We start from the raw sequence: 25,171 nt of genomic DNA on the forward strand, positions 1-25,171 counted from the left end.
AGATTATTTACTTGCTCGTCTAATTCTTTCCTCTGCGTCAGGGGATGTCTCCTCTGGGCTTGACATATTGGTTTCGCAGTACCAGTATCTATGCCATGTTGGACAAAACTGGTCCTACCAAGATCCGAAGGTCCTGTAGAGAAAACATCTGCATTCTCAACCAGCAGTTCTTTTATCAAGTCATGGCATTGGGCTGGCACTTCGTCAGTACTGCGAACAATGAGATCCTTCAAATGTTCTGGTATTTCTTTGTTGGTATTTGTCTCAGTTGGCTCGGCAAGGTTGCACATTTCCATGCTCACTTCTTCCAGCCCTGACAATGAAGCAATGGCAGTGCCTGCCTTTATGATCCTTTGTTCCTTGGTTGGGTTGAAAACCCGAACAGGTAGTACATCTTCGTCTGCCTTCACAACAGATCTGGCGACGATGAGTCCTTTCTTGATTAGTTCTGTTGGATTTGCAGGTGGTTCTACTAATCCATCACCTAGTGACACTTCTCTGCCTGTAACTCTACCTGCTAATACCATCCCGTGTCCTGGAGGAATTGAATAATCTTCTCCCGCTACTATCCTCCTGCAGAATGATTCTCCGTTACTATCTAGGCATGGAATTATGCCATAGTTGGTCCTCAATTCCATCTTTTGGCAGTCTAACACAGCATTGATTTTGACTAGGAAATCTAGCCCTAGAATACCCTCATTCTTTAGACTAGCCACTGTAGCCGTAGGACGACTATATCTCCAATCTGCACTTCCAACATTGACTTTCCTCTGATTCTCAATTGAGATCCATCTGCTTGTAGTACAACACTTGTCACTGGTAGTAATTCTGGTCTTCTGATTTCCTCTATCTGGTCAAACACTTTCTCTCCAATGAGAGTGTTGGTAGCTCCAGTGTCGACCAGTAATTTTAATTCTTGTCCATTTACTTTGCCTTGAAGGTAAAGCCCTTTTCTCTTGGTATCAAGAGTCGCTCCGACTCTGGTTTGTTCCTCTTTCATTTGTCCTCTTTTATTTTGTTCATCTATAGTCACTCCAACTCTTGTTTGTTCCTCTTTTTCTTGTTCCTTTGTTTCTCTTTTCTCTTGTCCATCTAGAGTCGCTTCGACTCTGATTTGTTCCTCTTTTTCTTGTCCATCTAGAGTCGTTCTGACTTTGATTCGTTCATCTGTTTCTTGTTCTCTTGTTCCTCTTTTGTCTTGTCCATCTAGAGTCGTTCCGACTCTGATTTGTTCCTCTTTCTCTTTTATTTCGCTCATCATTTCCCTTTTGGGTGCTTGAAAAGCTGATTTTCTTCCTTTTATTCTCTTTGGATATGGGCAGCTGTTCCTACAATGCCCCAATCCATTGCAGTTGAAACATCTTTGTTCATCTTGTTCATCAATCTTTGATTTATTTGGTTCCTCTCTTTTTCCTTTTGGCTCTACGCCATTTGTTCTTGATTCCTGATACTTGGTCCTGATTTTTTCCCTTTTTCTTGTCTCTTTCATCCAAGGCGTCTATGACAGCCTCTACTATCTTGTCGATAGTTGGATTTCTTGGTTGCTGTTCCTGCACTGCTGCAACTTCACACTCCTGCTCTTCCAGTGCTCGGCTGTACATTGTAGCCCGCTTCACTTCGTTCCTCTGACCCTCCCTTTTCAGAAAGGCCTCTGTGTTAAAAACAGCTTCCACAGCATCATCTAATGTCCGAGGTTGAGCACGGAACAATCCCTCTCTTATTTCTGGTGTTACTATGGCATCTAAGAAATGCCCTCATGCAAGCCGATCTTGCCCCTTTTCGTCGAATTCGGAATACGCTTATCCACACAGTTCCCGTATTCTTTGTCCTAACTCCTGGAGACTTTCCTTGGTTGGCGACGACGTTGTCTCAACTCCGCCAGGTATACCTCAGCTTTGCCTCCTAGACCAAACCCGTTTCTGAGCCTGTATACCAACTCGTCTTATGTCAACACCACTCCAGGTTGTTGGGTCAACAACTTCACAGCAGGGCCCCTCAGACTTGCAGCAAGAAACTGAACTGCTTCCCTTTTTGTCCATCCGTTTACTCCAGCACAGGCCTCAAAGTGGTGCAAATAATCTTCGACAGGTGTACGTCCATCAAATCTGTCCGGTACCAGATGTGGTCGTCTGCCAATCATAGCATCAAAATTTGCCATCCCCGCATCCTGAATATGTGGGGAAAACTGTGGGGGTGTAAATTGAACACCGGGTCTTGCAGTAGATGATCGTCTCATCTGCTCTCTGGGCAATGAGCTGAATCCAGCCTGCTGTGCCCCTTCCATCTGTGAGTCATACCTTGGCCTCTATCCGGTTGTCCACTCACAGTTGGGGTAATATTCTGTCCACTTGATTCTGCACCGGGTGCTTGTCTTATGGACAATCTTAACTGCTCCATCATTTGGTCAATCTCTGTCATGCTCCTCTCTAAGTGCGCCATCATCTCTCCTGGCGTCGGTCGATACTGCATATTTCCTTGTTGTGCCATTGTCACTGGATCCCACTTCTGACACCACTTGTGACGGAATCGGCAGCGGCGTGGGTGGTTCGGTCCGCCGGCAGCTCGCTCGTCAGGATGCCTGCCGCCGGCGGGTGTTTCGCCACGTCGATTTCCAAACTTTTAGTCGTGGATCCGTTTGGCAGAGATATACTGCCGCAGTTGACACTTGCACACGCCTCGATCCTGTCAGTATCACCACCAGGCAACATCCAGACGGCTATACTCTTTGTTGTCAGCTCCAACAGCTCACCCGACCATATGCATCTGGTTTGTGTAGTTAAGCTCCTATGACAATACCCATGGACTCTGGTAATTTCCTCCGTCGTCTGCTTACGACCACCTACTACGTCTGTTCAGTACAGCAACCACGTCTGTTCAGTATCGCGACCACGTCTGATACCGTACTGCAACAACGTCTGTTCAGCACTGCAACCACGTCTGTTCAGTACCACGACCACGTCTGAGTCCGTACTGCAACCACTGACATCTGTTCAGTACTGCAACCACGTCTGTTCAGTACCACCACCACGTCTGAGTCCGTACTGCAACCACTGACATCTGTTCAGTACTGCAACCATGCACGTCTGTTCAGTACTACCACCACGTCTCAGTCCGTACTGCAACCACTGACATATGTTCAGTACTGCGACCAAGCACGTCTGATTCCGTACTGCAACCACGTCTGTTCAGTACCGCAACCTCGTCTGTTACCGTACTGCAAACAGGAACAACTGTTCAGTGCCGGAAACGTCTGGTTCTTCGACCATATGTATGCAGTCAGGCTCCCACGGCCATACCCATTGGCTCTGCTCTACTTTTAGTTTTCCCCGTTGTCTTCTCCGGACCTCCGACCGTCTGCTTCCAGACCAGCAACCATCCGCTTCAGACCAACCCGTCTGCTCCGGACCACCAGCCGTCTGCTCCAGACTCCGAACCGTCCGCTTCCAGACCAACCAGACTACCAAAAAAGCAAGCCCTGGTATAGTCTCTTGCTGGCGTGCAAAAGGCCCAACATACAAGAAAATCTAACCACATTCGTCGCCTTGGATTCTAGGTTTCCCCGTGGAAAGACATGCGAACGATCATATAAATCATTTCGATCGCATCCACCAACTTTATTTATTGGATAGCGAATCCAAATCCATCTGCATACCTTACGTGCAATGCACCCCGTGGGCGCCGTATGCCAACAGACCATCGGCAAAACCTCACGAATATAACAACTACTGTACTTATGCATTGATTATACAATATTTGTTATAGTTAACCTCTGTTACAATCTTAAAACAGCTATAACTTTGCTCTCCAAAACCGGATATGCATGCACGACATATCAAATTAAAGCATTTATTTAGATCAAGCTAGTGATAACCATAATAATCAGTTAAACATTTCCAGGAAATTGTTATTCCACAAAAACGGTTCAAAACATGCGTAACTTTCACGTGTTTATCTACGTCATTATTAATGGAGAAACATGCATGTAATATTGCCAGCTACGACAAAAACATTATAAATCAACCAAAGATAATTTCCTAACACGAAATAAAACCCATTTCGTGACAATTTATATATATATGTATATATATATGTGTGTGTGTGTAGGTGTGTGGTGTTTATATATGTATATATATATAAATATATATATGTATATATATAAATATATGTGAGGGTGTGTGTGTGGGTGAGTTTGTTTTGTGTGATCGAGCGCCTTTGGAACGTTGATTATGATTTCGCCCCCCCCCCTAATCTGAAAAGTCGATCGACGCCCCTGAGAAAGGGGGGGGGGCATAATGCCACTGTCTACATTGCTGCTTCCATTGATAAGGATGATGGTGGTGATGATTGCAATTATTCACACAAGTTGTGATCACTATTGTCGCGCCCGGGTCGTTTTAATAAACCTGTTTGTAAATTACGTTTCATAATGCTTTTTTCTTCCTGTTTTTAGCACGATAGGAGTCCATATATTCCATTCCTTATCAAACCTTTTAAGTATTAATCAGTAGTACAATAATTAAATTTAGATACTTGTTAAAACAGGCATTTTGCTCGACAAGAATCGGATTTCTACTTGACAATTGGAATGAAAATATTGAGAATCCTAGTTAACGCTAACGTCTTCATGGTCTTAGGTCACCAGTCATGCGCGAAATCTGTAGCTAACTTACGTACAGCTTCGTGAAAAGCCCATTCATCTCTTTCCTCGAGAAACGAACTCTCGACTCACATTCCTGTATATTTCCGTACTTCCTTGCAGGGCTACACCTTTTCGTTACCCGATGTCGTTATAACAGCACCAGGAAATGGCGGTAAGGATGGTCCCCACGAAGATGATCACGAAACATAGGAAGACATTCGTGGTCATCTTCGTCCTCGTCGTCATGTTTTGCACGTTCAGGAGCAGTGAGGATGACGACGTTTCCGTATCCATCAAGCAAACGAGTGCAGAAGAAACATGGCTGTCGAATACGCTAAATGGTATGTACTCATGCAACATAATATATAAAGTTCCTATTTTCCACTCAATGCAAGTTTCCTTACCAAATAATTCATTCCCATAAACTCGTTGAACATGTCTTGACAAAATGGTCCCCTATTTTACACTATATGTAGGACTCTCCAATCAATTGTTATTTTCGTTTTTTTACTAGAACACAGTCAATTAGAGTATAGTAAGATGGAATGTGCATAACATCCGTCTGATCCTTCATTCGATCATTTAAGTAACTTGTTATAATAGTGGATAGACCCATTATTTTGTTTATTTCTGCATTTCATTCTGTACGATTCGTTTCTCAATAAGATTAAGTATTAAGAGAATGCCCAATATTTTTTTTGTATACTTATTCATTCATTCGTAGTTTTATTTGTATACATGGTATCATTGTCTGTTACAAATCTACTTTACGAACCCGGCCCCATCCTCATATTATACAAACTGTTATGATCAAATCAGTAATATTTACATAATAATTAATAGCACAATTATATATGCGTAATTATATATTACATAATTGTGTATTTCATTCTTTAAGTTTCGATTCACGTTATGTATTATGTATGGTTTACAGAGTGTATATAGTCCCAATACGCAACATATGTATTTCCTTCTTTAAGATCCGTTTCACTTATTAAAAAAAAATGTCGACACAAGCGCCGACATCACAATGGTATCAAAATCTGAATGATTGAGCTCTTACTATGTAAAGTGAACATTTCATATGAGATGTTATTTGAAACTTTGTGTTTATGCATAGTGTATGCGTGGGTAGGGCAGCCCACTCATCAATGTTAATGCTTCATTATATCTACTTCATATTGATTTCTATTATTTCATTGCCCATTTGATTAAATTCGCAAGACATTTATATATTTGTCATCAGTAATCGTATTCGACTTTATTGTTTTGTTTACATTTCAATACATTACAATGCTATATAGTTTATCATGCTTGAGTATCGAAGTAAAGTAGTTGGCCTAGATCAAACGATTATATGTTGGGGGAAAGGTTCGATACGGTGATTAAGTAGGCTTAAAGTGAAAATATTCTACAATGAACCGGAAATACATGTGGTATAATTGTGACCAGGTGTTGGGTCTATAAGTGTTTGGTGCATGGTTACAAGAAATTAGATATCATAAAGTGATTGTAATCGTCTATTTACAGGGAAGTATAGATAGCATAAATGTAGTCATATTTTTCACGGAAGAGAAAATTCCCCTACACGCTTTGCAGTAGCCTTTACACCCTCTTCATTTTATTACTGTGTGGCGTTAAGTTTGTTTCTTAAACGAAATCGAATATTTGTTAATTCATGAATAACCTTACCTTTTGACTTGATACGAATACATTAAAGGTATTGTTTAACTTTGTGAGCAGCCGATTTAAAAAATTCTCAAACCAAGATGAAACATGTGTACAAGTGCATGTATTAGAACTAATAAACCCTGAAAACAACCATTATTGAGAATGAAAAGCTAAAACTACAAGGCAAACTCCGAATTTGTAAATAGGCATCTTATAGACACCTAAATAGTACACATAAGTTTATGGGATGAAATTAAGATGGTGTTTCCGGTCACTTTATATTTCAATTTTTGAAGCACTAAATAATTATTTTCGAACGCAATTTTTTCTGGGCTTCATTTTTGTAACATATCACAGACACAGGTGACAAGTGTGACCTTCTAGCTCAGATTTTTTTAAAGTCAAACCAATGTTAACCAATCACTTTAAACTAATAGTTTTTTATATTTGTCAAATTGCATACGCAATCTGCCGACTGTTTATTGAGGTTTTTCATAGAACCCAATCAAACTTGAAAAGAGAAAGACATTCCAAAATAATATTGCCCTATACGTCAGTGTACATAAACTTGAGTTGAGCTTCCGCTATGACATTGCAAATATGCACAGCGAGATATAACTCTGGATATATCAATGAATACATCCACCATGTTCACTCTATAGCTGTAAAAAAATAAACGACAGTGATTATGATTGTATGTAATACAATTATCAGAATATATGCGAATTAAGGGAATCATCGCGTATTAAAGACAGACATGTTCTTGACGTGCTTGAGCAAAATGGTTTACCGAGCTGTATTTTTACGTATACACACTCCCTACTTTTTATGACAAATTCTGAGCATCCCAGGAAAAGATCGTTATTTAATTTCTAAATTTCTTTTCCCTCTTCCCTTTTTTACTTCTTTTAAAAGTTATAAGGAACGATAATTTGATTGTTTTCATTAGGCGTTAGAATATATAATACCAACGTACATGCATTTCATCATGTGTTGAATTCTACCTCGGAATACGTAGAGTCTACCAAAACATTCTCAAAAAAGACTCCAATGCAGGTCATCCTACAAGAAAGGGGAAAAATCTTTTCCTGTCCATGATTGAGCCCAGACAATGAAAACCTATTCATCTTCGAATTTCATTATGGGATTATTGCATAATTCATACTCACTGATGTGAGAACTTTCCCCCTTTCAATCCTTTGGACTCCTTCAGAGCTCACCAGTGCATCACCACGGCGAAAATAGAGCATGCCTTTTACTTATTGTTCATTGATGGGTATCATGTGTACAATAACGCGCTCCATTATATGGTTTTATTCTGGATTTTCACTTTCGTATAAGAAAAATGCCATCTTAATACATAGCACACAGCCTCAAGTGTGTTGTAATGTTTTAGAATGTATTATGTTGAAACGGCAAACCCTTTTTTCTCTCATTTTTGCACAGATAAGATAACAATAGTTGAAATTTTATATTTTAACCCTATTTCCTTGATGAGAACATGGATTTGATTCTTATAAGTTATGCCAATTTCTTTTGAAATTATTACACGCAAGAGGAAGGAAATTTAAACATGTTAAAAGCGGTTTACAAACACGAAATTTTACCATTTACCTCATTTTCGGCGATTGATGCATTTATTGCTACGTCTTTCTATTTTGAATATGTTATCCTTTGGTCCACTCTTACTCTTGTTAATTTATAATGGATGCATAATAGTTAACGTCATTAAGTAGCTCAATTATTTTTCATTACTATAGAAATACATACTTTGCTACCAAATTTGCTGATGGCATTTCAATAATTACTCAGTGTATGCTATAGAGTGCAAGTGCTGTGTATTTGTGCAAGAATTAACCTTGCATGGACTATAAATGTTTCTCGGAAGGCTCCTTAGATCAGTCGACCACCACTCCACACACACCCACATTCCCACGCACACATATCCTCTTTCACACACACACACACGCACACACCTCCTCCTTCATGCAAATCCCCAAAACACCATGACGGAAATACATATTCACGAAAGCATAGGCACACACCCTCCCACACACACACCGCCAACACCACGCCCTTCCCCTTTTCGCACATCTCCCATACACACCCACCCTTTCTTACTACACATGCACCTACACACAAACTCCCTCACCCTCATTCGAAAACACTTCCACTCTTGCAAAGGCCTAAGCCCATATACCCACACACCCTATCACCCCACACACATCTCCAAAACACACAAACACGCTGTAAAAATTGCGGTGTTAAAACTGACAACAATTGGTGTTAATAGAGGACCACACCCTGAGGTTTTAAAATTACACCCTAGAGATTAAACGTAACACCAAAGAGTGTAAATGTAACAACAAAAGGTGTTGTAATAACACCTATAGGTGTAAAACTAACACCACCAATTTAACACCGGTGTAAAATAACTGGTGTGGTCCTCTATGTACACCGGTTAACACCACAGTTTTGCTGTGCACACTCGCACAATCGCCCACCCCCTTACACGCGCTCGCTCTCTCTCTCTTAACATGCTCGTACACTCTCCATCACACCCACACGCACACTCTCACAAACATGCCCACTCTCACCCTTCCACTTACACACATCTACACACACACACTCATAATCATAACAAAACAAGGTACAAGTATGCGAATGGATACTTTTAAAATGACTCTCCGTCGTAATCATGAATTACACTAAAGGGAGTTCATTTTACATGAAACAGGAAACATGATGGTATAAACCCAGATATAGACTAGATCTAAAGGACTTAAGCCTTTAGTATTCTCAGCAGGTTAATAGACTTAAATACTCTTTGATGTTATTGAAATGTTTGGGTGTTAATTTGTGTAAAAAAATTGTGGGGGTATTTCATTTTCTCTACCATGATATGTGTTACAAAACTTTATCTTACCCAAACCCTATCAATATGTATATGTGTCTGATACTTTGTCATAAACATCAGGGGCCCGTTGCAGAAAGAGTTTCGATCAAACGCACTCCCCTCAAAAAATCTTACGCAATTTGATTTTCAGCCAATGAAGCACCCCCATTCGGGACTTGCGATTGATATTTTGACTTGCGTTTAAACGCAACTCTTTCTGCAACAGGCCCCAGGTGAAATAGCGTATAAAAAGCCTTGGACCTCGCGTTACAAATAATACGGTTGTTATGTACATTGAGAATAAATTAAGGAATGATATTAAAATGATGGCAATGAAGATATCAAGGATGAGTGATATAACTAATGATAAATCAACTAACTTAAGTGTTTTGGGTTTCAATAGACGATAAACTACTTTTGCATGACCATGATGACTATGTTTGTAAAGAAAAGTATGTGCTGCTCTCGCCATGATGAAAAGAACAATAACATTCATGAACATAACCAAGGCTAAATTAATTTATGACTGTATCTTCCAAAGTTAATTGACTCTTGTTTGGTTTTAAAGTACGGGGTGTACGATTAATTACCCAAACGAATCAAATATTAACAGTTCAGAAACGGGCTGCAAGAATAATACTTAAAGCTCAGGTCCTTATCCCATCTGAACAATATTGTTCAAAGATCTACAATGGTTATCCTATACCCTAAGAGTAATGTATTTTAGATGTACGTTTGTATTCAAAAGTATAATGTATAATTTATGTTCTGATTGTTTTAAATGTTAATGTAAATTCGTACACTGTAAACACTGTGGTGTCAAAACTGACACCAATTGCTGTTAATAGAGGACTACACACTGAGGTGTTAAAAAACACCCTAGAGATTGAACATAACACAAAAGAGTGTAAATGTAACAACCATAGGTGTTGTAATAACACCTATAGGTGTAAAACGTAACACCACCAATTTAACACCGGTGTAAAATAACTGGTGTGGACCTCTATGTACACCGGTTAACACCACAGTTTTTGCTGTGTATCCCGAAAACATAACGTAAATACCAGTTCTGCCACCAATCTACCATGATGTCCCAAAATGTACCATGAATATTAGAAATGGTCATTCATTATTTGTGCGGGTGTGGGCGCGTCGTGGTCTAACAGTTCTGACTCTCGCCTCTGATACAGAGGGTCTTTGATTCGAATCCTAGCCATGTCGTGTTTTCCTTCAGCAAGAAATTTATCCACACTGCTGCACTCGACCCAGGTGAGATGAATGTGTATCCGGCAAGTGTAATTTATTACATGCACTTGGCGCCGGTGATGGTAGCTTGAGCTACCCGGAGTAATAATAACAGCTCTTTGAATCCTCTGGCAAAAAGCGCTTTATAAATCCAGCTATAATTATTATTATTATTATTATTTCCTCAAAATCAATGTTTAATTACTTATCACTTCATTTAAAAATCCCAACCACCCTCTCAGGTTTCACAAAAGCATGTAAGGGTTTTTTGTGTTTCATTTTATTCAATGATTCCGAGTTGGTATTTTTTCTATTTACATGTATGTATACACGATAATGTTTTATTTTGTATATGTTATCTTTTGTAAATACTCGTTTTGTTTTAATGCTCTTAGGACCTCTTTTAATAACAGCTTTTACTGAAAGGGTACCATATTGCAATATCGTATGAATGAATATGTAAATTAAAACAGTCTTGATGATGACGGCTGTGATTGATTAACTGTTGGTGCTAAAAAGAAACGTAAATATTTTTATACTAAATGAGATTAGGTTTGTGAGGATTCATCTCGTAATCATTACACATTAATCGCCAGTGTTGCAACCATTTATATTTTCATTAAAATTTGTATAATCACAGTCATCTCTGTCATTATCGTTATATCATAGGCACACCATCGTCATCATTATCATCATCATCATAATCGTCGTCGTCACCACCCTCATATTTATCATCATCGTCATCAACATGTCCATCATCATTATCATCATCATCATCATCACGATAATCATCACAACCACCACTATCATCACCACCATCATCATCGTAATCATTATCATCATCATCACCACCACCATCATCATCACCATCATCATCATCATCGGTCACTCTCACATGCCCTCTGTCGTCATAATCATTTACCTTTGTTATTCTTTTTATTTCAGAATCTGAAATACTGCGATTGAACATGTTGAAGGAAGAAATGTCTCTCCCAAAAAACGTCATCCCGGATATTCACTCGTTTCTTCACGTCGACGCCTCGTACAAAGCACTAACCTTAAGTATGTAACACTTTTTTTAAACCACTATCAAGATCTCTCACAAAATTTTGTATCGAAAAGGTAAAGAAAAATCTTGGTTTTGCCTCAAAGGCCATGTCTGGCCCGATCTTATTTTTTATATATTACGCCTTTGCGATCGATTCCAGAGATTTTTTTCAAGGACAATTAAGTTTTAAACAATTAAGTTTAAACAATTAAGTTTAAACAATTAAGTTTTAAACAATTAAGTTTTAATGTCATGTTATATATATATATATTTTTTTTTTTTTACATGTGATTGTAATAATGGACGCGGGCGCGAAAGGACGCGCTTTGTAGCTCCTCCAGGAATTTAGACTGTTGTGCTCAATATTTTGGAAAAATGTAACCTTTTGCACTTTGGACCATACTATATGGAATAATCCACATCAGTCTACGAATACTGCTGACTACGCTGGACCCTTTGGAGCAAGGTATGACTATCTCATTATACTGATTTTATTGTTTCAAATTAACGTCTTCTGATCGAGAAACTCACAATGAAAAGCAAATCAGCTGCGAAGGGATACAACGAGGTTGCTGCTACAAAAGGCCCGAGCGGCCCGGGGGCGAAACCATGACGCCAAGCCTGCCGGAGCTATGCAAGCCTCGCCAACGCGCAAGCATCATGAGCAAAGATCTAGTGCGCGTTCCCGATCCCCGACGAGGTCAACAAACTCTCGATTCAGTGATGACGTCGGAGGCGAAGAAGGGTCTGCTGCGTATGAGGTATACCAGGCGTAGAAGGGTTGGAGGTGGCTATCAAAAAAGCTCTGCAAGTTATTCTTCTAGAAGAATCGTTCGTAAAGAACCTAGTCAGCTCCATAAAATCTGTTCTTGTGAAAGAAATTGAATCAGCAGTTTCTGATCATGTTGAGTCCATCTTATTCGAGAATGCAAATCTTCAGGAGGAAGTTGGTCGTCTAAAAAACAGAGTCGAGTCGCTAGAAGCTGCAGCTGATGAGGCGGAGCAGTATTCACGCCGCAATTGCCTGATTTTCAGTGGTATTGCTGAATCTGCAAACGAAGATACTGATGCCAAGATCATAGAGGTGTGCCAGAGGAATCTGGGTGTTACAGTGAAACAAGAGGACATCGATCGTTCTCACCGCCTTTCCAGCCATGCTGCGCTTGAGAACAAGCAGAAGGAGCCACGTAAGCCCCGGAATATCATCATCAAATTTTCCAACTACAGGGCAAGAGAGGCTGTATATGCATCTAGGGCTAAGCTGAAAGGCCTTTCAATTTACATCAATGAAAATCTAACACGAAAGCGATCTCAGCTGTTCTGGCAAGTGAAGAAGGGAAACCTCCCGCAAGTCCACAAAGTCTGGACTCAAGACGGAAGGATAACAGCGATAAATAAGAGTGGGAAAAGAGTTGCTCTTTCAAGTGTAAAGGACCTCGGAAAACTTGATCAATTGAAAGAATGAGACAACAATCTCAATCAAATTCACTTAACTGTAAAACTTGGTCTGCTTGAGCACACAGGCGTTCCTGTTTACCATTTGCTTTTAAATTGCACTATTAAATGTACGATTTGTTTTTAATAAGGTTATTTACTAGTACCTGATTATTATTCTATTGTATATTTGTATAAAATTACATTCATAACTTACGCGTAATACTTTTCACTTGTTTTGAAATGTGTCAATTTACATTTTATTGTTATTGTTGCTGTTGCTATTTTGCACATATTCGTTTTGCTATATATTTGATTATTAAAATGTTAAATGTATATAAATTGCTTAGAGTGGTGGAAGTAAAATATGTACCTAATTTCAACATAAGTTTTAATGATTAAATATCCATGTTCAATTTGTAATAAATCTGTAAAAATAAATCAAAAGGCTTTGTTATGCACTGTATGTTCACAGTGGGTGCATATAGTTTGTGGCGGGGTCTCAAGAGAGACCTATGATTCAGACGAACTGTTTGAAAATTGGCAGTGCCCGAAATGCATTCTGCAAAGTGTATTACCTTTTTGGAATGATCCTGATGTATCTACTGAAGTCATGTATAACTGTAATAATATTTCTGTCGACGCAAATGATGATATGTCAACCGAAACTAATGATTTTGCTCTAAAAGGTATTAAAGGTATTAAATTAGCTCATCTTAATGTCAGAAGCATTGTTAATAAAGTTGCTGATTTACAATGTTTGCTGAATAATAACCCTTATGATCTACTAGGAGTGTCAGAAACATGGTTAACAAAAGAACATTCTGATAGCTTGATTTCTGTTAAAGGTTATAAGTTTGAGAGGAGGGATAGATGTACTCATGGAGGTGGAGTGGGATGTTTTATATCAGAAAATTTATCATATATAAGAAGATTGGATCTTGAATCTGTTGCCTTAGAAATAATTTGGTTGGAGTTGCAACGTAGAAATAGTAGCTCATTATTTATTGGTATATTGTATAGAAAACCCGATAATCATTTAGATTTTTTTGACAGTCTTGAAAGTAATCTCGAGAAATTGTATACAGTTACAAACAATGTCATCCTTCTTGGTGATTTTAATTGTAATATGCAAACCGTAAATAATCTTTCTAGAAAAGTTTCCAGTCTCCTTACTACAATGCAAATGACACAGGTTATATCTGAACCCACTAGAATTTCACCACATAGCCAGTCAGTAATCGATTTGGTATGTATTTCTGATTCACTTGTTGACAATATTATTAAATCAGGAGTGCAGTCAGCTGGACTTAGTGATCACTCTGTGATTTTTACTGCAATTAAAGGGAAACATCAACCCCTTTCTCCCAAAATAACTAAATGTCGTTCTTTCAAGTACTTTGACAGTGAGAAATTTAAAGATGATGTAAGGAAAGTTGATTGGCATGAGTTTTATTCCTGTGGGACTGATGTTGAAAAATTGTGGCACTCCTTTAAAAACGCACTCCTAGACATTTGTGACCGGCATGCCCCCGTGATATCAGTGCGGCAAAAACAAAGAGGGGTACCTTGGATAAATGATGATTATTTGGTGTTAGCACGCGAAAGGGATTATTATCGAAAGCAATTTAGAAAAACAAGATTAATTCATTGGTGGAATAAATTTCAGTCTTCCCGTAACAGAGCTAATAACTTGATTAAAAATTTGAAAAAGAAGTATTATCAGGACAAATTTAAGGACTGCGGAAATGACATAAAAAAGAACTGGAACATTTTATCGAAGCTTCTACCTAAGAAAAATAAAACCACGAGTCATGATGTTAAGTTAACAATTGATGATGGTCAAATACCTAACAATGAAATAGCTCACGTTCTAAACAAAGCCTTTAATGAAGTCGGCTCAAGGTTGCAAGCCCCTTCGAATAATTTCTCGAAAGATTTATTAAACAATTTACAAACTCTTTTTATTCCAGATTGTGAATTTAAATTTTGTGCAATCAAAAAGGAGTATGTTTTGAAAGAGCTATTACATATTGATTGTTCGAAAGCGGTCGGAGTAGATGGTATTTACCCTAAGTTTCTTAAGCTGGCAGCAGAGAGTATAGCTGGACCTTTAACCCATTTATTTAATGCAACTTTGCAAACTAGTGTTATTCCAGAAGATTTTAAGACAGCAAGAATTACTCCTGTACATAAGGGAGGATCTTTTGATATTGACAATTATAGACCAATATCTGTGCTTCCAGTCCTGTCCAAAATACTAGAGAGAGCAGTACATGATCAATTGTATAAGTACTTAAATGTAAATGATCTACTTGCAAATTGTCAGTCTGGCTTCAGACCGTCTTATTCCACTGCCACTTGTCTAACTGAGATTACAGACTTTTTGTATGATAAAATGGACCGAAAACATGTTACTGGTGGTATTTTCTTGGACCTACGCAAAGCTTTTGATGTTATTCCTCACAATTTTATACTTGCAAAACTTAAGTACTATGGTATTACTGGCAATGAATACAACTGGATGGAATCGTATTTAACAGACAGAAGGCAATTTGTAATGATTAACAATTGTCGCAGTGAATTTTTAAAGATAAAATCAGGTGTTCCACAAGGATCTATATTGGGTCCATTGATATTTTGTATTTTTATTAATGACATGTGTAATTTGAAATTGCATGTACATTCTAAAATGTCTCTTTATGCTGATGATACCGCCATTTTTAATCACGGTGAATCAATTAAGGAGGTACAAAAGTATTTGCAAGATGATTTTGATTCAATATGTAAATGGTTAGACTTAAATAATATGCATTTACACCCGCAAAAAACAAAAGCCATGGTATTTGGTCAAAAGAAAAAGTTGAGGGGTGCTCATTTGCCAGTGAAATTCAGGAACATACAATTAGAAAATGTAAAAAAGATTAAATACTTAGGTGTCATGCTCGATCCAGGCTTGACTTGGTGTGAACATATTACTAATATCGTTTGTAAAATATCTCGAGCAATAGGTTGTATAAGGCGGATTAAGCATTTACTGTCCTTTGATATCATGAAGAAGCTGTACTTTTCTATGATTTTACCTTACATTGATTACTGTAGTACATCTTGGGGAAGCAGTGCAAAAATACATTTAGATAAGATACAAAAACTTCAAAATAAATATGCCAGGATGCTTTTGAAAAAAGATTATAATACATCACAAATATCTCTGTTGCAGTCACTGAAGTGGCAATCAGTAGATCAGCGTATAAAATATCAGTATTGTGTTTTTGTATATAAAATAATGAACAATTTAGTTCCAAATTATTTAAAACCTTTAGTATGTAAACGGCCCGTGAAATACAGGACACGGTTTTCTTTGCGATGCCCCCTTCAGCTTCCCAAAGCTAGAACTGAATATAAAAGAAAATCTTTCGCATATTTCGGACCCAAATTATTTAATGCACTTCCTTCAAATTTACAAGCCTGTACGTGTACCTCCTTGTTAGTTTTTAAAAAATTATGCAAAGCCTTTCATACGAATTGATGAAGAGCGAAATAATATTCCATTGATTTACAATGCTATGTACTTGTATGTTTAGATTGTCACTTCCCACTCTTAATTGTTTTATGTTAATTGTTTCTGATGTTAAATAGTTTGTATTTTGTATTTTTGACGTTGAATGTTTTTTGATGATATATTTTATATTTATCTTGACATGTATTTTAAACTGCAGGGCGCCTTTGTAAAGCAGTTTTAAGAACTGAACAGGCCTACCCTGCAGTATAAAATAAATAAAACAAAATAAATAAATAAATAAATAAATAGTGATATGAGGAAGAAATAAATATGATTTAAAACAAAAAAAGGACATTTTTAATGTGATTATAAATAAAGGATTTGTTTCATTGGAATAATTTTTCATCAAACGGGTGTAAATATTAATTTCACATGAAGCGGGTGTAAATATTAATTTCCCATCAAACGGGTGTAAAAACTGGAACTCGCATGAAGAATTTACTCCCTTTCACGGTGTTTGCAGTCAGAATGAAATTTATCCCTCTAAAAATGTATCTGTGGCCCTTGTAGATGCAAAATCCGAATTGATATTGGTCGCCCTTGTAATCGTGGATAAATTATGTTTACTCTTACAATGATACTAAGGAATGCTCATAGACAAGAGGTTGCAATTTAACGTCAAAATTTCCCCTCCAACCGAAATATGTTTCTATAGATGGCCTGTTATAACACCGTAAACTAAAAGTTTTAAATGGAAACTTTTCATAACTCATACTATATGGTATAACTTGAATTATAATTCAAGACAGTGTAATCTTCTAGAAAGGAAAAAAATAAAATGAAAGGCCTGCTGATCTTAAACATTATGAGCATGATTTTAAATGGAACCTCACCTCATAGTCTTAAATGTGGTATAGAAATTGCTTACTCGAACCGTCAGTTCCGCCTCAAAATTAATATAAAAATCTAAAGAAATATATTTGGCACAAAGCCACGATTATCCACAAAGGATGTGGAGTGAACAATTAAAAAACGATAATGAATTATAAATAAATGGATAAATGAATAAGGAATACAAACATACTTTGTCATTAAAGAGAAATGCCAGTAGTTGCAGTAAACACTAATTTCATGAGAAAGTCTGTAAATCCAGGCTTAATTGTCAGAATATCATCGAGGATCTAGATCTGGTACAGTTACATAAACTGAACTTTGTGAAATCCTGAAATCTACGCTGAAAAATGTTCACACTGAAGATCACCAACACAGATAGGCACACGTAAGACAGTGTATTATAATTGCTGCAATAAAGACCCGACGGAAGTGACCGAATCCGCGCTTATTTTGCTGATTTCGCAGCAATTACACAATTTCTCCCAGAATCCTTTGGCACATATTTTTTTATTCATACAAACAGACACTTAGGTGGTCATTTTATTAGATTCTGTAAAAAGTTATATTGAGATCGTTACCAAAACTGAAATTTATCTTTAATGATACTTAAGAAGAAAAAACAAATCTGTAGATGGATTACTTAACGAGCGGAAAACACCATTGATGCAACCGAATGACCGATATAATCGAAAATAAAATTATCACTATAATTAGATATTGGTAATAGCTGTAGTGCACTTCAATGTAAAGTGTTATTTTCTTTTCTCTCCATTTTGGTTTCTATTTGATCAGGTGATAAAAAATGTACTTTCCCAGTCAACATAAATTCAGGCGGTAAGAAAATACGATTATTCTATATGCACTTTAATGATTCTTCTCCTTCATAATTATGTCGTTCCCTCAACCCCTCTTCTCCCCTCTCTGGGTGATTTCAAGTTCAGTGTTGACCTTTTGGTGTTGGTGTTAGGTCAATTCTTACACGATTGCAATTCATAACACCAAACATAAAATGAAGATGGTCCCTAAAAATTCACTCACGATATAGCTATTGAGATGCCAATAATGTGATCTGTATCACTTTTTACGAACTCTGATTAAGTTTTGGAGATAGACATATTAGAGGAATATGATCCATATTTCAACACCAAGGCCAACACCGGACGTGAAATCACCCTCTTTCTGGGTCTGCTTTTATCTGTTTATCTGAATGTCTCCTCATGTCGAATCAGGTTTGTTTTTCGTACACAGCAAAAACGGTGGTGTTAACCGTTGTATATAGAGGACCACACCAGTTATTTTACACTGGTGTTAAATTGGTGGTGTTAGTTTTACACCTATAGGTGTTATCACAACACCTATGGTTGTTACATTTACACTCTTTGCTCTTTGGTGTTATGTTCAATATCTAGGGTGTTATTTTAACTCCTCAGGATGTGGTCCTCTATTATCACCAATTGGTGTCAGTTTTAACACCACAGTTTTTATAGTGTATCACCTGCGTAATGTGTCTTCCCTTTAACATTTTCTACACAGTCATGTTCTACGTCATAGCATGATCAGTAGTCTGTAGGCACAGACTTTTTGTTTCACAATTTTCAAAGTGCATAATACAGAGTCTGGAGTAGTGAGACTAGATTCACTATGTACACTGTGACTGGCTCTACCAAGGACACGGGCAGGGAGTTGGCGTCTAGTCTTCACTCTAGACACTGTATTGGTTAAAGTGTCAAATATTACTCTGTGCCTGCATGCAGACTAGTTAGAATGTGGGCGTATTGGTATGTGTTTGTGTGTGTGTGTGTGGGTGTGTGTGTGTGTGTATGTGTATGCATACTGTGTATTTTTCCCATTCCTTTTGAAACGTTGGGAAACAACAGAAATATGGAAAACTTTTATAAATAATCTCAAAGCAAAAATCACTAAGTTTTATTGAATATATCTAAAATATGATAACTTCATTATTTTTTAATCCGATATTAATGAATGAAAATAATCATTGTATTGCTTTACTAATTTTATCATATTTACCATTTTTTTGTTTTGGTTTTGAACGATATTTTTAGTGCATTTTAATTATGACACCTGCCAAAAATAGTATACAATAACGTAAACATTATATGGAAAATAATTTATACGAATGATATGAATTTACGCAGAAGAGAACAATTATATAAATTAAGATCAAATTTAGATCATAATTCTCAGCATGGAATAATCTCTAAGCCTATAAGATTAATTTACACAATATGAATTTACGTATTCGAAACTCGAAACAAGTTTTATGCATGGCCTATAGAAAGGTCTATGATGTTCGAGATACTTTAACATGTTTAAGCACGTTCAGTAAACTTTGTCAAAAGCTCCTCCTTCACGCATCTCGTCTATGACAAATGAAAAGAGTTCCTATACCTTCCCTGACTTGATCTTCCCCTGGAAATTTCATCTTAGTAATACCATGGACCCCGGAGGGGCCACTTACATTGATGAGTGGATACCATGCGCGACCAAAAAAACACGTAAAAAGGATGTCCTTTTCACGATAGGGCACGTTACGTACGTAACGTGATAAGGGTGTCAAAAACACAAAAATAATGAAAAAAAGGGTATCTATTTCGCTAGGAAAATTACGTGTTTAGAGGAAAATTACGTGTTTAGGGTCGAATTTGCGGGGATGATAAAACAAAATTAAATGTTTTATAAAGGATGTCATTTTTGCCCCAACACTTCGTGTTTAGAGTCCGATTTGCGCGAGGTGTAGAAGTGGGGTCGTAGTAAACCAAATAAGGTATTAAAAGCCGACGACCGAAGGAACCGTAACAATAAAACATTCCTGTACTTGTTTAGGGGTCCATTTCAGGGAATATTTGCCAAGAGTATCGTTTTTGTTTCCAATACTTGTTAAGGGTAGGGTTTCACACGCCAATACTTGTTAAAGGGTTCATTTTCAGAATATGGAAATTACGTGTTTAGGGTGCTTTTCGAGACCCCTTGGTCGCGCATGGTATCCACTCGTGAATGGAAGTGGCCCTCCCGGGCCATGGACCTACTTCTCAGAGTTGTAGGGTACATGGTATTACTAAGATGTTCATAAAGCTGTTTGCTTAAATTTATGCATCAATTATGAAGAACCAATACAACGAAAAAAATTCCTCTTTTTTTCAAATCTTTAATCATTAATCACATCACTGAAATTCCCAATGCTTATATCTGGTTAATTATTTATACTTTTACATCACAGGCTGTTTCATAAATCTGTCTGATATTATGCAGGAATTATGAAACACTGAATGTAGGCAGATATTTTGTTCAGATGATTAATAAGACTTGTGTCAAATGTGATGTGGAGACCTACTTTTTACCTCACGTAGGCACCGTGATTAAATAAATCACAATTCGAATGAATTCTAATTCTAATATTCGAAAAACACGTTATTTAGAGCATGGACCTACTACTCCGAAAGTAGTAGGTCATAGTTATACAGAGACAAAAACATTACAATTATTATAAATTTTACCCAACAAATTTAATTTTCATTATCTTAGGTTCGGACTACTCACCCAATATTACGGGATCCGAGTTCCTCCAAACAGAACGGGTGATCTTCAAAGAGCACAGATCGATAGCCCAAAGACTGACTCGGCAAGCTAATGTCCAGTTGAGACAGATTCTGGATGTGGAGAAGTCCATTGACCTTGAAAATAGAAACAGCGAGTTGGATGCGGAATCGGATCGACAAAATAGAATGGGAATGAAGATCGACTCGTACCTCTATTTCCCAGGGGGGCACTGGATCCCCCTAAACTGCACACCAAAATGGAAGGTAGGTGTCCTCCTTTGCACACGGTTGTGTTGGAATCATAAGCGTTAAAAAATATTGGTTTAAACGGATTGAGACAATTTCTGATTTAGTTAGCCAATTAACTTCGTAGGAGTCTTATTAATTCAAATGAAACTTGGCTTCATTGTAGGAAATCGAAGATAAATACTGTGTCATTATAGTGCCACCGATTTTTCTTCCCGAGGCTTTTAAGACGTCATCATGCACCACTGATAATGAAAAGCACTCACTAATGGTCGTCGATCGCAAGTATGACCTCGCGATCTATTTGCGATCACGGACTCCATAACAATGATACTTGTAACAAGTGACGATTCCATATGATTGACATGTTACTGATCGCAAGATGCAATCTATCCTAAGTGGCAATAACCTATAAAAGGTGTTATTGATCACCATGATTGGCAGTATATCCATCGCAATTAGCGATGACGTTTGTTAGCGCCTCTACAGATATCTCCACCGTTCTTAACAGTTCCTTTCAAAATGATATGTGACATGAATTCCTCCTCACCTTTATAATTTCTTACCCCCAAAAGTGATTCTGACACATCTAATTGAATGAAATTGCTTTGAATTGTTATTATTATGAAATGCCATTTTGAATCGTGTTTTGATCGTCTTTTCTTGGAATTGTAATTATGTTTCATCAACAGGTTGCAATCATCATTCCCTATCGCAATCGAGCCTACAATCTCAATGTCTTTCTGAGGAACTTGGTACCCTTCTTGAGGAGTCAACAACTGGAGTTCGGAATATTTATTGCAGAGCAGGTAATACGAATGCCTACAATCAATTATATATAATTCATTTAATGATGATGCTAACGATGACGATGGTGATGGTAGTCGTGATGTCTATGACGACGATGGTGATGATAATGAGTGGCATTAGCGTACCTAAGGGGGGGCAGACTGCCCCCCCCCCCTGACGAGTCAAAACTGATCCCTGACGAGCCATAAGTGGCCCCCTCCTTTGAACTGGAAGACCTTTTTTTTGCTTGTCATTTTTTTTCTGGTGCGAAATGTCCTTTACTTGTGGTAATGACGATCTTGATAATGGTGATGATGATGATAAATGACGATGATGATGATGATAATGGTACGTGGTGTTGTTGATGATGATGATGATGATGGATACGATGGATGTATTGATGGTGCTGCTGATGATAGTGAGGATAATGCTTTTTAAAGCATTGCTCATTTACTTCTAAGGCACTCGTCTTATGAAGGCTTCATTAAGATCACACGGTTGGTGGAAGAAAATATGTGTTACATAATTATAACATTAATGATTACGACAATGCTTCCCATTTAATTTATTATTCATTTAAGGTCAACCGTTAGTTATGACTATTCTGCTTGATTCCAATTTAGGGACCGTCACAAGCAATGAATCGAGGTTTAATGAAGAATATCGGTTATCAAATGGCGCAGCTTAGTGGTACAAAGTGGGACTGTTACATATTCCACGACATTGACTATGTTCCTATGAATATTACCAACTACTACGGTTGCGACGACCATCCAAAACACTACGCTACCAGGCTTGAAGAATTCGCTTTTGGGTAAGATCCTATAAGGTTTCAGCGATTCTTTGTATCAATAAGTAGCTACCATTGTTAATATTTGTCCTCTTTGCGATGTTGTGATATTTATATTTCATTTCAATAATAGATTTACAAACTAATATTTCAGAAGATCATGTGATAAGGCCCATTTTCCTGGAGTCCTAAGCAATACGAGAAAAAAATATGTAGAGTTTGAGGGAATCAGCAGGGACGCAATAAAGCTAGATATTTTCACATCAAAAGGCCAGGCTATCACCCTCGAGGGTCAAACCCGAGTATCAATATGTTCGTTGTAAATATTATTGGGTATTGCAAAGACCCTTGCGGAACACCTTCATAATAATGTGAATGTTAAACCACCTTTAACAAAATACCTTTGGGATGAACAGTCATATAGTACAGTTCTCAATTCTCAATTAAGGGGTTCTAATAGTCAATTAAGTGAAAACCAATGAAGAGGATTGAAATGCTACAATAAAAGTAAATTAGATGAAATGCATCATATGCAGTAAATAAAAAAAAATGAATACATCATTCAGTGTCTATTGTAGATTTCATTTCATCTGTGTTATTTACATAACTATTATTTGTCTTGTCACCATAGCAACCCCTTCTTGACAGATTTTGGAGGCGTCGTGGGATTAACTGGGGAACAGTTTGATGAGATTAATGGCTACTCCAACATGTATTGGGGATGGGGTGGCGAAGACAGTGATTTGTATAAGAGGGTCAAGTCTGTCGAGTTAAACATCACCAAATCAGAGGAGGGATACTATCTTGATTTATGGCATAAAAAGAAAACACAGAAGGAGAGATGTGTACATAGGTAGGTAGCAGTTTTATTATTGTAAGTATTTTTATTATAAATATTATTATCATCATTATTAATTCAATTTATTTGTTTATTTGACCAAATTATGATTCAATGGAGCAGTGCTACATGTTGCTCAGGGGCCTTTGATAAAAGCTTAATATTGATAGCTGTTGCTAGGAAGAATATCATCCCTAAATGTAGCACTGCGTAGGCCTACATACTAGCTGTAACAAAAAAAAACGCGTTTAAAGGGGTGTTTTTTTTTCCAGTTTTGAACGCGGGCCGCGCGTGCACTCGTTATATTAAGGGTATCAAAAACACCGATTTTTTTTTTAGAAAAAGGTGTATAGTTTTGAAAAAACTGGTCAATGGTCAATCGCAAGGTCATGCGTATTTAGTATTTTTTCCAAACCTTTTTTATAAGACTAGCCAAACTTGTTTACGATACTTTTTCCCCATAGCTTTTTCCCCGGGGTTATATTTTGGCAACAACTTGTTTAGGGGCCAAAGTGTGTAAATAAAGCACGCAAAAAAACTTGTTTAGGTGATTATTTTTAACACAGTGATAAACTCGTTTAGGGGGTGTTTGGAAATAATTTATCCACACGTATGTACAGCAATACATTTGCCCGCCCCCCCCCCCCCCCCGGGGGATTGGAAAGCATTAGGAATGATGTGTTTGGTATATATTAACGCAATTGCCATAAAAAATTCCTGTCTAAATCCTCTCTAAGCAGTATAAGTACTTACTGAATGGTGAGAAGAGTAATATTTTAGTTCGCCTAATTCCCACTTTCGCCTAATTCCCATCTCTTTCTGGTATCATCTCTATTACAGACACTGTCTTTATGATAACGCAGTTGACAGGATGGGAATCGACGGCCTTTCGAAAATCCGTTATGAAAATTCCGCAAACATCTCTTTCGCCACACTCTACACACAAATAAGCGTTGATGTGCAACAAAGCGGCTGGAACCATAACTTCACAAAATGTCGCCTATTCGTCGGGAAAAGAAGCAATCACCTGTTGGCTATCGCATTCATCGTGTGCTATTCGGCTATCATGATTGTAATTTTCGCCTGCGCCATTTTTGGTCTGGCTTTGCGAGATATGAACAGTGAAGAAGACGATAATGAACAATTGATAAACGTAGAAAAGAAAAAAGGGACAGGAGCAAAGAACACCGATAAATTGCACCACTATTATTTTGATGACTTCAGGTTGAAAAATGTATGATTTGAACAAAGTTCTGACAATATCAGAGATTATGCATTGTTACCATGATACCTTGAAATGAAGCCCATATAATCTGTTGTGCCTAGAATACTTTTTAACTATACTTGTTCAGTATACACTTCTTTGGAAGTTTATATATTTTTACCTTACAACCGGGGACGTCCGTGGTCCAGCGCTAACAATCAGTCCCTCATCTCATTTCAGACCGTTTCATATCAGACTCACGATTGTTAAAAAGTTCCCATTAATAAACTCATGTTGTGTGTGTGGGTGTGTGTGGCGCGATAGGAACACTGTAAAAGTACGGTGTTAAAACTGACACCAATTGGTGTTAACAGTAGACCACACCCTGAGGTGTTAAAATTACACCTTAGAGATTAAA

General features: G+C 37.5%; 1 protein-coding gene across 2 annotated transcripts; it reads left to right on the forward strand.

Annotated features, from left to right (window-relative positions):
- The first annotated feature begins 4,762 nt into the window (after positions 1–4,762).
- Positions 4,763–25,171, forward strand: LOC121426312 (beta-1,4-galactosyltransferase 5-like). 2 transcript variants are annotated; one of them, XM_041622563.1, is made up of 8 exons: positions 4,763–4,980; positions 11,397–11,513; positions 18,122–18,163; positions 20,873–21,150; positions 21,825–21,941; positions 22,545–22,735; positions 23,343–23,564; positions 24,390–25,171. In XM_041622563.1, the coding sequence occupies exons 1-8, from the start codon at positions 4,806–4,808 to the stop codon at positions 24,787–24,789; spliced, it is 1,542 nt and encodes a 513-aa protein (XP_041478497.1). In that variant the 5' UTR covers positions 4,763–4,805; the 3' UTR covers positions 24,790–25,171. The 2 variants fall into 2 exon arrangements, with proteins under 2 accessions (XP_041478497.1, XP_041478498.1); XM_041622564.1 differs by lacking the exon at positions 18,122–18,163.

This window comes from Lytechinus variegatus, chromosome 13 (assembly GCF_018143015.1).
Source record: "Lytechinus variegatus isolate NC3 chromosome 13, Lvar_3.0, whole genome shotgun sequence".
Classification (NCBI taxonomy): Eukaryota; Metazoa; Echinodermata; class Echinoidea; order Temnopleuroida; family Toxopneustidae; genus Lytechinus; species Lytechinus variegatus.